This window comes from Zalophus californianus, chromosome 15 (genome assembly GCF_009762305.2).
Source record: "Zalophus californianus isolate mZalCal1 chromosome 15, mZalCal1.pri.v2, whole genome shotgun sequence".
In the NCBI taxonomy this organism is placed as follows: Eukaryota; Metazoa; Chordata; class Mammalia; order Carnivora; family Otariidae; genus Zalophus; species Zalophus californianus.
Window position 1 is genome coordinate 31,879,114 of NC_045609.1, and position 15,658 is coordinate 31,894,771.

At 44.6% G+C, this 15,658-nt stretch overlaps 1 protein-coding gene across 2 annotated transcripts in view; it reads left to right on the forward strand.

The window, feature by feature from the left end:
* SGPL1 (sphingosine-1-phosphate lyase 1) overlaps positions 1-15,658 on the forward strand; it is a 55,695-nt gene that overhangs the window by 17,549 nt on the left and 22,488 nt on the right. For both annotated transcript variants that reach the window (XM_027596258.2, XM_027596261.2), the window contains exons 3-5: positions 5,552-5,717; positions 11,032-11,099; positions 14,142-14,289. In XM_027596258.2, coding sequence (XP_027452059.1) covers positions 5,552-5,717; positions 11,032-11,099; positions 14,142-14,289 — 382 coding nt within the window. The remainder of the gene's footprint in view (positions 1-5,551; positions 5,718-11,031; positions 11,100-14,141; positions 14,290-15,658) is intronic.

Genomic DNA, 15,658 nt, shown 5'->3' on the forward strand with positions numbered 1-15,658 from the left:
GTCTACCCAGACACAATTTATTTCTTGTGTGACTGTTATCCTGCGTCCCTCTAGATGAAGCGTGGAGGCACACATTGGTGAAATAATTTGCCTGGAGGGGCATGACAAGCTAGTGGCCTTCACAGGTGACCGTTTTTGGTTCTTGTGTTTCCAGAGACAGTATGTGGATTAGGTTGAAATAAATAAAAGCCTTAGTATTAACTATTAATATATATGTAGGTGTATATAGACCAAAAAAATGTATTTCTGTAAGCAGGAAGACATGGTGGGAAGTAGTCATTATAATACTATTACGTTCTTGTGCTGTTTCTGTCTCTGTAGTCATGACCTACCTCTCCAGTTTTAGTTTGTTCTGAACTGTATGTATATTCAGGGTAGATTCTGCCAAAAACGTAAATTGTGAGAAGGAAACTCTTGGGATGGCACTGGATGGTAATGTGTTAAGTGACCCTCCACCCGTGGACGCTTAGAATGAAGGATGGAAAGAACCCCGAACCCTGAGTCAGAGGCCTGGGCTTAGCGAGGCTGTCTCACCGCGGGGCCTCTGTTTGTGAACTGTGAATATGGGCTTGATCTCTAGGGTTCCCTTCAGCATTGGGATTGTATGCTTCTCTAGGGCTGTGGTGTTTCATCAGGCCCCAAGGCTCCTTGCCTCCCCAAGGAGCTGCCTTATCCTTTTTTCCAAGGAGATAGCATGCATTAGCCCATGGAGCCCTATAAAGCAGGGAGCTGTTAGTGCCGTGAGGTGCTTATTCACTGGGGACGGAACCTAGGTTGTTTGTAGTAACCAGAAGGACCTTGGGCTGAGGCCAGGACATGTAATTTCTGTGACCATCTAGTTGTCTACACAAACAGCTTTGTAGGTCCTATCCAAGGCCAGTGACATTCTGTCTTTGGAGAAGGAGAATATAGAAATAGATCTCTTCCTAAGGAGATAGATTTAAGGACTTGGAATTTAAGGACTCCCATTATCTTCTTAGAGCAATTACCAAGGAAATACTCGCTGAATGTAATTTTATAAATGTTATCAAGGAATGCCTTCATATCTTAATAGGCTTTGTAGAAATTAACACAGTTTGCATTTGCTGACTGTTTGCTCTCTCCCTGATACTAGTTATATTTTTGTTATGTGCTATGAAAAATTGATAATATCTACAGGCATCTTTTGACCTAGGTAAGCTCTATTTTCTGGGTGAGCTAGGAACTAGTATCACCGGAGGAAAAGCTAATCTGCATGATTATTTCTTCTGTCATCCCATTCGTATACATTATTCATTCATTCATTTATTATTATTTTTTTAAAGTAGGCTCCCTGCCCAGTGTGGGGCTTGAACTCATGACCCTGAGATTGAGAGTTGCAGTGCTCTGCTGACTGAGCCAACCAGGCACCCCATATACACTTTTTTTTTTTTTTAAGATTTTAGTTATTTGACAGAGGGACATAGTGAGAGAGGGAACACAAGCAGAGGGAGTGGGAGAGGGAGAAGCAGGCTTTCCTCTTGAGTAGGGAACCTGATGCGGGGCTCAAGCCCAGGATCCTGGGATCATGACCTGATCTGAAGGCAGATGCTTAACGACTGAGCCACCCAGGTGCCCCCCCCATATACACTATTAAACATTTGGTTTGATCCTAGCCTTAACACTAGAAGATTCTTTATAATGATGGAAATCATGACACACCTCTGATGATAGGTAGACGCCTCTGGTCTTCCCCAGGTCCTGACCGGCGCTGTCACTGCTGTGCAGGCTTGAGGTTGTTGATAGCAACAGTGGGCTCTGGGGAATGGCTAAGAACTATGAGGGGGTTGCAGATAAGCTGTGTTTCCGTGGATAGCCCTCTTGGGAACCGAGCACTTGCCTGATGTTAATGACCTTATACTGCAGCCTAATTGCTAAGGATAGAAATGTTTTCAGCAGAGGCTCCTGGGTGGCTCAGTCGTTAAGCATCTGCCTTCGGCTCGGGTCATGATCCCAGGGTCCTGGGTTCGAGCCTTGCATCGGGCTCCCTGCCCGGCGGGAAGCCTGCTTCTCCCTCTTCCACTCCCCCTGCTTATGTTCCCTCTCTCTCTGTGTCTCTCTCTGTCAAATAAATAAAAGCTTTAAAAAAAAAGTTTTCAATAAACATTCATTGAGTGCCTGTCCTCCTAAGCTTTCATACTTCTGCTAGAACACTGCAGGTAGGTATCCAACAGGAACATAACTCAAACCAGTATCATTATCTTTATCTCAGAATCTCCCTTTCTCTTCCTTCATAAGTGGTTTTAAAATTAACCAGGTAGGGGCACCTGGGTGGCTCAGTTGTTAAGCGTCTGCCTTCGGCTCAGGTCATGATCCCAGGCTACTGGGATCTAGCCCTGTGTCCGGCTCCCTACTCAGCAGAGAACCTGTTTCTCCCTCTCCCACTGCCTGCCCACCCCCCGAATCATGCTCGCTCGCTCTCTCAAATAAATAAAATCTTTTTTTAAAAAAAATATTTAAGTAAAGTGCTAAGAGAGACCACTAAGGCCTGTCTAACTCTACCTGATAGGAGATGGGGAAGATATTATTAAAAGGGTAAAAGAACTATTGAAGAAAATTCTCTTGGCAGAAAAGTTAAAAGAAAAAGGGAGACCGATGCGGCACTCTATCCCGAGACTCCAGGACCATGACCTGAGCCGAAGGCAGTCGCTCAACCGACTGAGCCCCCCAGGCGCCCTCAGCAGTCCTCTTAACTGAAATTTGTGTTTCTGACCTCTGTCCTCCTTTCCTTCATCTCTCATCAAGTTATCTTTTAAAAAAAAAAAAAAGGACTCTCCTGATTAATAACCTTTTGTTTTCTGTTGTTCTGCAATTTGCTTTTTTTTTTTTTACAATCAACACTATGTTCTGGAAATTTTTCTATGTAGTTCATTTAGATCTGTCTTTTTTTAAATGCTGCGTAGTGTGACTACATAAAGTGTGTGTATTATAGATTATTTAAACGTTCGTCCTTGAATGGACATTTGTGATATTTGTATTTCACTGTTAAAAAGAAGACTGAAATGAATATCCTTGAACCTCTTTGTACACATTGAAAAGCATGTAGATACCAAAAAGTGGAATATCTGGGTCAAAATGAATGTACGTTTAAAACGTCAGTAGACACTGACAAATTGCTTTACGAAAAGTGCCTTTCAAATTATATTCCCACTCTCCATGGTCTTTTTTTTTTTTAAGATTTTATTTATTTATCTGAGAGAAAGAGAGAGAGCACATGAGAGGGGGGAGGGTCAGAGGGAGAAGCAGACTCCCCGCTGAGCAGGGATTCCCAATGTGGGACTCGATCCCGGGACTCCAGGATCATGACCTGAGCCGAAGGCAGTCGCCCAACCAACTGAGCCACCCAGGCGCCCTCTCCATGGTCTTTTTTTTTTTTTTTAAAGATTTTATTTATTTATTTGAGAGAGAGAGAATGAGAGATAGAGAGCACGAGAGGGAAGAGGGTCAGAGGGAGAAGCAGACTCCCTGCTGAGCAGGGAGCCCGATGCGGGACTCGATCCCGGGACTCCAGGATCATGACCTGAGCCGAAGGCAGTCGCTTAACCAACTGAGCCACCCAGGCGCCCTCCATGGTCTTTTTTAAGACCATTTTAAATCTGGACCTAGTGCACTTCTGCCAGCCTCCATTCTCTGACTGATGTGTTCACGCACATGCTCGGTTGCCACTACCGTCCGGTGTTCATGGAGCACGCACGGTGTGCTGGGGGTCTAGCACATAGCTCCCTGTCCCCATCGCTGCTCTCACCACACAGAACTTTTTTGCCATTCCCAGACTTTTCTTATGCATTTACAGCTCTTCTTCTCTCTTCCCGGTTATGACTTTTTTTTTTTCCTCTTGTAGTCTGCTGGGGTTGGTGGTGACACCACTCACCTACTCTCTCAGACTTAAACTTGAACATTTGGAATTATTCTTCCCACTCTATACTTCCTATATCTATGAAGTTAGCAAACCCTGTTTATGCCACCTCCAAAAAGGTTTTTTTTTTTAATTTAATTTTATTATGTTATGTTAGTCACCATACGTTACATCATTAGTTTTTGATGCAGTGTTCCGTGATTCATTGTTTGTGTATAACACCCAGTGCTCCATACAATATGTGCCCTCCTTAATACCCATCACCGGGCTAACCCATCCCCCCTCCCCTCTAGAACCCTCAGTTTGTTTTTCAGAGTCCATAGTATCTCATGGTTCGTCTCCCCCTCCGATTCCCCCCCTTCTTTTTTCCCTACTTTTTTTTTTAACATATAATTTATTATTTGTTTCAGAGGTACAGGTCTGTGATTCAACAGTCTTAACACAATTCACAGCACTCACCATAGCACATACCCTCCCCAATGTCCATCTCACCCCCCCATCCTTCCCACCCCACCCCCCCACACACACCTTTCCCATTAGATTGTAAGCTCAGTGAGGGCAAAAACTTGTGGTGTTTACCTTAGGGCTCCCCCATCTTTATGCCTTAACCACTGGGGATGCTTAGTAAACACTGAATAAGTGAGTGAGGAACAAACTATCAGATGAAACTGTTTTGTGCCGCCACCGTGAGGGCTTGCAGCGATGATTCAGGTCTGATCAGCTTTCAAGGACTCAAGCATGGAGTGAGAGAGGTAAAAACAGCTGAGTAGGCTGAGTGCAGGCCACCTGCTGCTAGGCTCAGTGGGGAGGCACAAGGGGAGACTTGAGGAGAGTTTAATGGGAGAGATTCATTCTCATGAGTGGGGTAGTCTGGTAGATGATCAGGGGAGGGGACTTTTTTCTTGCTTGTGCTGGCTATTGTGAGGGATACACATAGTGATAAGATATGGCGTCCGGCTCTAGGTGTTTGTTAGTCAAGCTGTGCGTGAGAACAGAGATCGGCAGACTGTGGCCCATGGGCCACCTCTGGCCTGCTGCCTGTTTCTGTACAGCCTATGAGCTAAGCATGTTATTTTACATTGTTAAAATTGTTTTCATAAAAAGAATATTTTGTGATATGGGAAATTCTGTGCAATATAGATTTGAGCATCTATAATTAACTTGTTGGAACATGGCCACGGTCATTGGTTTCCCACTGTCTGGGGCAGCGGTTGTGCTGCAGAAGCAGAGTTGGTCCTTGTAACAGAGACCAGCTGGTCTGTGATGCCTGAGACATTTCCTCTCGGGACTGTTACAGAAACAAATCAGCTGACCCCTGGGTTAGAGGATGGGAAAGATTCAAATAGAGTAGAGAAGGAGGGTAAGAGTTAAGAGAGTGGGGTGATGAATACTGTACTCACAGCAAAGCTTCAGGGCTGAAATGATGATCCAGATGAACCTTCTATTTTATAGACTGGGCAGAAGATCAAAAACCTTGTCAAAGTCCACCTGACTCGAAGGGGCAGTGTACCACTGGAGCAGAAGCTTTGAGGACGGTGGAGGAAGATAAGATTATTGCTGGGGTGGGGCCAGATCATGAGTGGCCTTGCCCTTGAAAAATGAGAGCTGAGGAACAAACGAAGAACAGACTTTTCTCTCTCTGAATGTCATGTTTCTCTTTTTCTCTTGTATTTCTAGAAGGCTTTTGAGCCCTACTTTGAGATTTTGGAAGTATATTGCACAAAGGCCAAGAATTATGTAAATGGACATTGCACCAAGTATGAGCCCTGGCAGCTCATTGCCTGGAGTGTCCTGTGCACCCTGCTAATAGTCTGGGCATATGATTTTGTCTTCCAGCCAGAGAGTAAGTATACTGCCCCCTCTCCTCTGGAAAGGTACAGTGGAATCTCACCAGCTTTAGAACTCATGGCTGATGGATTGGACTAATTGCTTGCCTTCTGGTTTGGTTCTGATTTTTTTAAATCTATTTAAGGGGGACGTGGGACATTGTCTTCTGACCATAAAGTTATAGTAGGACTCTATACGTAAAGTTACAATAGCTACTCTAATGTTATCTGTTACTGCTTTTGTTGATTTTTCTGGAGTTGCAGCTTGCCTAAAAACTCCTGAGAAATTAGGCATTGTAAGGATCCACAGGTATCTCAGAGCATGGCTTAAATCTTTCTCAGGTTTAGTGTCTTGCCTAGGACATAATTGTATACCCTGGAGTTCCCCAAGCAGGAATTTATTGAGTTCATTTTAGGCCATCTTTTCAATACAGATTATGTGAAATTGGAACAGCACTCATGCAGGGACCCTGTGAGTATGTGCTGTGTGCCAGGCACTGTGCTGGCCTCTGGGGATGTCTACAGAAGTCATAGAGGGTCCCTGTCCTCCTGGAGTTAAACTTCTGATGTCAGGGGACAGCGCACTATGAACTTCCTGGGTAGTGACTCAGGGAGCCAAACTGACGTGGGGAAGAGGAGGTCACTTCTCAGGGAGTGCAGAAGAAGGTGAGAAGTCTATTAGTGGGGAGTCTGTAAGTTCTCCATCCTTCCTAAGGTCCTGGGCACCCTTCTTCCCCTGCCAGACCTGCTTACCTGTTCCTTCCTTGTGAATTGTTTCCCCTGCAGGTTGTGCTTCGTAAGTAAAGTAGGAGTGGTGGTGGGTGTTTGATAACTCTCCTCTGCACCCCTTCCCCACCCTTAGTGTAGGGTACCAGAGTTAACTTCCTGGGGATAAAAAACATTAACGTGGAAGAGAATCACTTGTCATGTCTCATTTGTTCTTAAACAAATTTTAATGGCCATGACTGTTTGCTTCCCTGATAACATCTGTTTGAAGGGGCTCTTTAACTACTTTTTCTGCTTTTCTGCCCCCCCCTCCCCGGAAGGTTAACTTAGAAGCCAGATTCTGTTTTATCTGTTTACCCTGCAGATAGCCACTGAGCCGTTCTAGTAACCGTTGCAGTTAAGGCATAGTAAACATGGCACTTAATTAAAGTGGGAATGAGACCTGATTGCCCTGTCTACGTTTTAGTCCATTCCAGCTGTAAAAACCCTGTCCTCAGTTCCTCCTCCTAGTCCTTGCAAGGTTTCCTCATAAACTCTGATAACCAACCCTTCTGCTGCATCTGCTCTGTGGTTTGGAAAGGGGCACAACCCGTATCTTTCTGCTCAGGGAAGCCCTCCATCTTGTCCTTCCAGGTGAAGTAACTTATTCCAGAGGACTCTAAGGAGTAGCAACAGACCTTTCTCCCTTTCTTTCTTACTGTGATAAAATATATGTACATAAAATTTACTATCTTACTCATTTTTAAGTACATTCTCATTGTTGCAAAACCATTCCTACCATCCATCTCTAGAACTCTCTCAGCATCCCACACTGAAACTCTGGACCCATGGAACGATAACTCCCCGTGATCCCCTCCCCCCCAGGTCCTGCTGGCCACCATTCTGTGTACTTTTCCTTTTAAGGTGGTGTGTTTGTTAAAACCAACATAAGGTTACAGATCCTTGAGATTTATATTTCTTTGCTATGATTCATATTCACTTTAGGTACTGACTTCCGCCTTTAGTTCTGCAGGCCACAGCGCCTGTGTGCATTTTGCCAACCTGGTAGTAGAAGCACAGCCACCTTAGGCCCTGGTGCTTACTTACCTGCCTTGTTCCAAACAGAATATGCTGGTCTCCATGCATTCCATGGGAAAATTACCAGTAGCAATGTGTTGATCGTATGCACCAGGGAAATCTCTGTAAGCCCAACTCTGAGCTATTTAAGTCCTTTTTAATATGTTTTTTCTTATTACAAAAGTAGGACATGTTCATTGCAGAAAATTAGGCAATACCAATAATCCATAAGAACTAAATGAAAATCTTGCTACCTAGAGCCAACCACTATTTACACATATGTATCTTTTTTCTATATCTGAATCCAGTCAAACCAGACGTACAAAATGTCATTTCTGTAGGTCAGCATTTTTGAATATCAGCAATTTCCTATAGTTTAACACATATACACACAATACACTCTTATTTTGTCACTTCTAAGTCGAATTTTAGACACTGATCAAAATGTCTTCCCTCTAGAGCAGGGTCGGGCCTGGTTAGTACTTGGATGGGAGATAACTTTGATAGCATTGCCATTTTTTCAGTACCTTGTTCATGAAGAGGCATTGTCCTCATCACTGAACAATCGAGTTATCTTTAGCACATTGCCCCAGAGGAGTCTTAAAGTCTGGACTAGTGATAAATTTTGCTGATCTTCAAACTCTGAATACACTTCCAAGATGAGAGGATAATTCTGGAACACAGGGTGGACACTGGGGCAGGTAAGAACTGGAAGCGGCAGGAGGATGGGGGTGTGAGCACGGGCAGGGGTCAGCAGCTCTTCACCGTGTTACCTCGCCCCTAATTCTGCTCTGTGATATCAGCGCGTATCATTACTCCTTGATGTTGATTTAACTGTGGGATTGTCCATAGTTCATGAACAGAAATCGGAGTTATATGGTGGGAGGAGGTGACACGCTCTCCCAGTTCTAGCTGTGGCACCTTGAGCAACACCCTTAAGCTCTCTTAGCCCGTTCCCTCATGGTAAAATGGGCCTAAGTGTCACCCGCCTTACTTACTCATAGGGTAATGAGTATTGAGAGGCATCGTTTGTGTGAAAGGAATTTGTCAACTGTAGAGAGCCATGCTTTGGTGTCCTCACACTGCATTTCCTATTTTATTACCTTAAAACACTATGATAAACACTATAATTACTTTTCTTTCTATACCTCAGGGGACTTTTACTTTTGAGATCATCTTTTTAGGTCATGACCACATGATCTCTTCATTTCTAATTTCTCCGTCTCTGATCTTGTATTCTCTCCTTTTTACCTATCCTGGTCAATCTCACAGCTTGCACACACTCAGTCTGTTCTGTCCTCCTGCACCTAGCCACAGGACTGTACTTCTGGCCAAGTGACTCCCATTTACTGAGTTTTCAACCTTACTCTTCCTCGTTAGTTAATTACTTCATCTGTTAAATAAGGAAGTTGTTCTGAATCTTTACAGCTTTAACATTATTAGAAATGGTCAGATAATAAGCAGCTTAAATATCCAACGCTACATTATACTCATTTGATGGCCTATTATGGTAATACTGAAAAAACTCTGTTCAGGAAGGATCTTTAATGTAGAAAATGCTGTGACAAGAGGACACAGTGTTGTACATACTATAAGATCGCAGCTATGTGTTTCAGTGTGTACAACATAGGACTGAAAAGAAATACTCCAAAATTTAAATAAAAAGTAACTACAAACAAGTGATTTCAATCCCTTAGTCTTCTTATTCAGTCTGGGTATCAGTTCCCTGGTTTTGTCCCAGACATTACGGAGTGTTGACTCTAGCGCTGGGCACTGTGGGTGAGAGGGAGACGCAGGGTTGCGGCTAGTAAAGATGCAAGGCATCATGTAATCGGTACTAACGAGGCACAGACAGTCTGTGCTTGTTGGAGAGTGCTCCACTGGCCAGGGAAGTTGGAATGCCTCCATCTGCTAGAAATGTGGTAAAACGTCATATTCATTTCCTGCCTGCACAGAAACTAGGTCTAGATTCCTTATAGACTCATTTGGGATAACTGAGAATTTCTGTTCTGTGTTTGAAGCAGCATAGAGTCCTGGGGGTCTAAGGCTAGGAAAATTAAGACCAGTTAAATCCCTGCTCCGTTGCTGATGTGATCTGTGGCCTTCAGCAAGTTATTAATGCTTGATCCTTAGTTGCCTTTGGATTGTAGGTGGTGCCTTCTATATTGAATGCGAATTCATTAAAAGTTATGATGGTCTATTTAGATGCCATGTCTTTATAATTATTGCAGTGGATAGGATCAGAATTCCATATTTGTCCTGTGCACTGCCTGACAGAAGGGAGTCTGATTGGTGTCCATGATACTGAAGGCCTTTTAAGCCCCAAAAATGTTGAAATGTTGCCAAGGTGTGTGTTGAATGTGTGAGACTAGAGCATAGATCCTGAAGAAAAGCATGGCTTGGTCATTTGTTTTCAGGGAGGGAAGAGAGGTGTTAGGCATCTAAAACCTTGGGAAGGTCAACAGCTCTGAAATACATATGTCATTTAACCCAGCACTCTGTTTCTGGGAATTCATGCTGTAGGCACGCCCTCAGGTGTGTGGTACGTGCTGCAAGGTTATTGTTTCACTGTTGTTGGTAATAGGACATACTAGAAATAACCAAAGTGTCCATCAGGAAGGGACAGGTTAAATTAGTTATGGTACATCCATATCATGGACTACTTTAGAGCTATAAAGATGAATGAGGGGGCGCCTGGGTGGCTCAGTCGGTTAAATGTCTGCCTTCTGATCAGGTCATGATCCCAGGGTGCTGGGATGGGGCCCTGTGTCAGGCTCCCTGCTCAGCAGGGAGTCTGCTTCTCCCTCTCCCTCTGTCCTCCCCCCATCTCGGGTGCTGTCTCTCAAATAAAATCTTAAAAAAAAAAAAATAATGAATGAGGAAGCACTGAGCTTTAAGAGAATATGCCTAAGTAGAAGATCAAGGTCTAGTATAGTACTAGAGTATGCTACCTTTTGTTTAAAAGGTGGGTAGGACAAATAAGATTTTATCTTTATTATTGCTTGTATAAGCATAAAGAAATTCTAGATAGCTCTTCTAGAAGTGAATAGTAGTAGTGTTTACCTGAGGGTAGGATGAAAGTCTGGGGAATAGATGAGAGAGAAACTTTTAACTCTGTGTGTGTTTATTAATTAAAAATTTTTTTTTTTAAAAAAAGATTTTATTTGAGAGAAAGAAAAAGAGAGCGCGTGCACACATGAGCAGGGGGAGAAGCAGAGGAGGAGGGAGAGAGAATCTGAAGCAGATTCTGTGCTGAGTGTGGAGCCCAACTTGGGACTTGATCCCAGGACCCTGAGATCATGACCTGAGCAGAGAAACCAGGTGTCAAGACGCTTAACTGACTGAGCTACCCAGGGCCCCCAATTTTTTTAAATTTTTGAACCATGTAAATATATTACTTGGCAATTTAAATTTCAAGGTTTTTTAAAATAGAAAGAAACTACCTTTGTGATCAGAAGGCAGGTGAGATTGCAGGAGGCACGTTGAGTAGCTCATAATTATCCGTGGGAATTCATTTGAATAGGTAACAAAACCCTTTGTTTCTTTTAGGCTTATGGTCAAGGTTTAAAAAGAGATGTTTTAAGCTCATCAGGAAGATGCCTATTATTGGTCGCAAGGTAAGTGGAATCTGTGTATAACTTCCAGCCCTCCCGTCGCCCCCATGGTCATGATCTCTTTCTTTCTATTTACTGAACCTAGTGTGAATTCCCAAGGACGAGGGGTGATTTTTGTACCCTCCCCGAGGAACATCTGACAATGTTTGAGGACACCTTTGGTTGTCATAACTAGAGGGGGGTGCTGTTGGCATTTAGGGGATCACAGCCAGAGGTGCTGCTAAGCATCCTGCAGGGCCAGTAGAGAATTATCTGGCTCAAGATGTCAAAGTGTCAAGATTAAGAAACCTCACTTAACCCTTTCTCCAACATATTTGCCCAGAAGAGACAGGTGACGTCTGTTAAAGGCAGAATTTGCAATTAGAAAAGCTGGCTGAAGTGGCATGATGCTTTAGAGCATATTTGGCTGCTCTGACTTGAGAGACGCGTCTGGGGGTCGGGTGCTTACATGGTTAGGTCAGGGTTGACAGACTTCTCTGTGAAGGGCCAGACAGGAAACATTCTAGGTTTTGCAGGCCATACCATGTCTGTCAGGGCGATAGAGAGGTAGAAGGATGAGCCTGGCTGTGTTCCACTGAAACTTGCTTTACAGAACGGCCAGGGGCCAGATCTCGGTTGGCTGTAGTTGGCGGATTCCAGGTTTAGAGAAACTTGAAGAGCCCCGATCTCTTGCTCTTTGTACCTGTCTGCAGCATAGTATGTTCCCTTCACTGTGTCCTCTGTCCCCTCACCCACGCTGAGGATAGGACAGTCACCTCTGTACCCTTCCCACCGGCTCTTTATCACAGAAGGAGATAAATAAGGCAGGCCCCATGCAAGCTGCAAGGAGGGCACACTGGCCCTGATGTCTTCGGCTTCCCCCATTCCCTGCCTGCCCCTCAGCTTTCCTTCAAGCTTGCTTTCACTTTTGGCTTTCAATTCCCTTTCCCTTTTCCCCTTTCCTGGCCAAACCAGAAGAGGTGTTAGTCATCCTTGGCCTTTGACCAAAATCCATTCAGACCTCTGGGCGAACTCTCCCGTAACTGTGTATTTATTTTCAGGTTATTTCCTATAGGGAAGCAGAAGTAGTTACTGGGGTGGAAAAGGGGAATGGGAGTAGATAGGCTTTTATTTGACCCTAAATCATCTTAAGCCCTAAGATGAAATCTCCCTGAGTCGATCTAGAGTTAGGGGGTAGGGAGAGGGCGGCTACAGAGAGTGGACTGGATCTCAAAGGGTCCTAGCGTTTCTCCTTTTCATTCCCCGTATTTTTCTGCTCTTTTCCTTCACACATTTCTCCTTCGGGGTCAGATTTTGGGACAAATAAGTGCTAGGGTTCCAGAACCCTGAAATTTATAAATTTACTGAAATTTATAAAATGACAGCATTGGAAGGCACTTAGAAACTCTGTAATCACCTGTCATTTTTTTAGAAGCAGATTTTGAGGCTCAGAGACAAGAGTTCTTTGTTTCGAGCGAGTGTGTGTGTGTCCCTGTCTCACTCATTCCCTTACATTCACTTACTCAGCACACGGTTCGTGGGCACGTGCTCAGCGTCAGGTACTGCTCAGGGTGCTGGGGACCGAATCCCCGTTCTGCGCAGCTTACATTTTCCTAGGAACAACAGAAAATAGATACATGAACAAACACATAAGAATTTCATTTTGAAATAAATGCTGTGAAGGAATTAAAATGTGATAGAGGCCCTGAGGCAGGCACTGGGGGGAAGGTACTTGTGTGCCTTCTAATGCGACTCACCATCGTTTTGTGGCTCTTCTGTTTTACTACAGCAGCAGTGTAGGCGTGGAAGCTTGGCTTCCATGGTTTGTTCCTGTTGTGTGCTCGCCATTTAGGCAGCATAGTCCACGTACAACTTTAAAAACACTCTCGTGCCCATCACATACCTCCCACTGCCGCGGGGTGGGCCTCGGCTGCCTGCGACACTTGCGGGCGTGGTTCACGGGCGCACCTTGCCCTGCGGTTTCGCTGGGGGCCACATCTAGCAGGCTCCTCTCGTGTTCTAATCCTCTAGGGCTAGAGATGGGAAGGTCGAAACGTTTGGGGTCAGATCAGGGGCCTCAGACCTTCACAAATGGGTCGCTGAAACCGTCTCGCTGTAATGCCACTCTTCCAAACTACCCCCCAACAGTCCCTTAGTGCAGATAGCGGTCCCTGCTGGGTTTTGTTGTGTTTTTAAATTCTGTTCTGTTCCCCCCAGCACTTTCCACTACCTTTCATTTTCTGTGTCTGCTGCTACAAGGAAGCATCGTGAGAACAGAAGTTCTCATTCCTACTGCCTAGTGTGTTCTGTTCGCTGTGTCTTGCTGGCCCACAGGGGTAGTTGGGCACCTAGGGAGGGAGGGAAAGCACAGGCTGTTGCAGTGAGGAGGTGGACGAAGGAGAAACAGCCATCGTTGATAAACTGTACAGAAGGGGCCGTTGCTCCCCCCTAGCACTTAAGGGTCAAAGAGTACAGGCGGCAGACAGCCGGAGGAGCTCGAGTGCGGTCTCCCCGGTACCCCCGGGGTGTCTTGCACACGCATGTGGCGACTTGCGCAGGCTGTCCGCATTCTGGGCGTGCTCCGTGCATGTCTGGTGACGGAGCTCCTTACCTGCATGAGCACCAGAATGCTTCTGCTGCTGCTTGGCCTGTTTTCTGGCCACCGTTCGTGGCTCCACCTTTGTTTCTTTAGCACACACACTGGCTGCTTGCCAGGACACGGATAACATCCACATACTGCGCTCAGACAGCGGCACGTGCAAACCCAGTAAAGCAGGGGCGATGTCGGCATGGCAGAGGAAAGGGGTGGGGGGGTTGAATGTATCTTCGACTTTTGGACAGAAAGTTGACTTTTCAGGCTTCTAAGAGCCTGCTGCACATGCCAGAAAATAGCTGAGCAGCCAGAATGTCCCCATATCTGTTTACAAAAACAATACCATCCCCGTTCTGTAGCACTGGTGCGGCGCCCAGCCCTCAGCAGTTGACTCGGAGTCGTAACTGGTTCTTCTGCTCCCTGGCCTGTATTTTTCCATCTCCTTGTTAACTTTGTCTTTCTTACCTCTGGAGATCCAAGAGAAGGTGAACAAGACCAAGGATGATATAAGCAAGAACATGTCATTCCTGAAAGTGGACAAAGAGTATGTGAAAGCTTTGCCCTCTCAAGGCCTGAGCGCGTCAGCAGTTCTGGAGAAGCTCAAGGACTACAGCTCTATGGGTAGGATTCTGGGGGCCTCAAGCTGCCTGCTTTCCCAACGTGGCCGGTTTGGTCATTGTTTACTGTCGATAGGTTACGAGTGCTTCATCCATGGAACTTATATATCCATCCTGTCTCAGAGGCTCAATTTCTTATCATAAAAATTATCTTTAAATTCATCCTCCATCCATAAAGCAAACAAATCTCAGAGACAGTGGAACTGGACCTTGGTCCTATTTCCTTTTGTAAGCCTGAATAAAACAGATACGATTGTTTCTTAAGGAGAGAATATATGTAATAAGAATGAAATACAGATTCATTACAGAATTTGTAAAATCTGCACAAAGGCACAAAAGAAAATCCCATCATCACAAGATAAACACAGATGATATATATATGTAAGAATCTTAATCGTGTTTTTGTGTAATAAACATACATACACATACAGATATGTATATGTGCATGAGCACATAAGGGAAGGATAAATATACCAAGTAGCTTAATGTTTAAGAGTGTAGCCTGGCTGAGAGGAGCGCGTGACTCTTGATCTCCCAGGGTTGTGAATTCGAGCCCCACGTTGAGTATGGAGATTACTTAAAAATAAAAAAATAAAAAAATCTTTAAGAAAGAGTGTAGCCCATGGAATCAGCGTGGATTCACATGCTAGTTGGGCCACTTAAAGGGTGACCTTGGGGGAATTACTTACCCTATGTCTTGGTCTCTGTCTTTCTACGATGGGGGATAATACAACTTACTTGAAAAGATGATTACAGGGGCACCTGGGTGGCTCAGTTGTTAAGTGTCTGCCTTTGGCTCAGGTCATGATCCCAGGGTCCTGGGATCGAGCCCCGCATCAGGCTCCCTGCTCAGCGGGAAGCCTGCTTCTCCCTCTCCCACTCCCGCTGCTTGTGTTCCCTCTCTCGCTGTGTCTCTCTGTCAAATAAATAAATAAAATCTTAAAAAAAATAAAGATAATTACAGAGATTAAATAAGATCGTACATATAAATGTATAATACCTGGCATATAGTAAGTGCTCAATAAATGTTGACTATTTTTTTTTAAAGATTTTATTTATTTGAGAGAGAGAGAGAGAGAGAGATAGTGAGAGATAGAGCACTAGCAGGGGGGAGAGGGAGAAGCAGGCTCCCCACTGAGCAGGGAGCTTGATGTGGGGCTTGATCCCAGGACCCTGGGATGACCTGAGCCGAAGGAAGACGCCTAACTGGCTAAGCCACCCGGGCACCCCATAAATGTTGGCTGTTAACACAAACACAGGTTTATTATAGATTAGACCATATTGCAAATACTTTTAGAAAATAGGCTTTTTAGTTTGTCATAATTTAAGATTTGTAGAGAATTTGCAAATTCATACATACAGAGAGTTCCCAT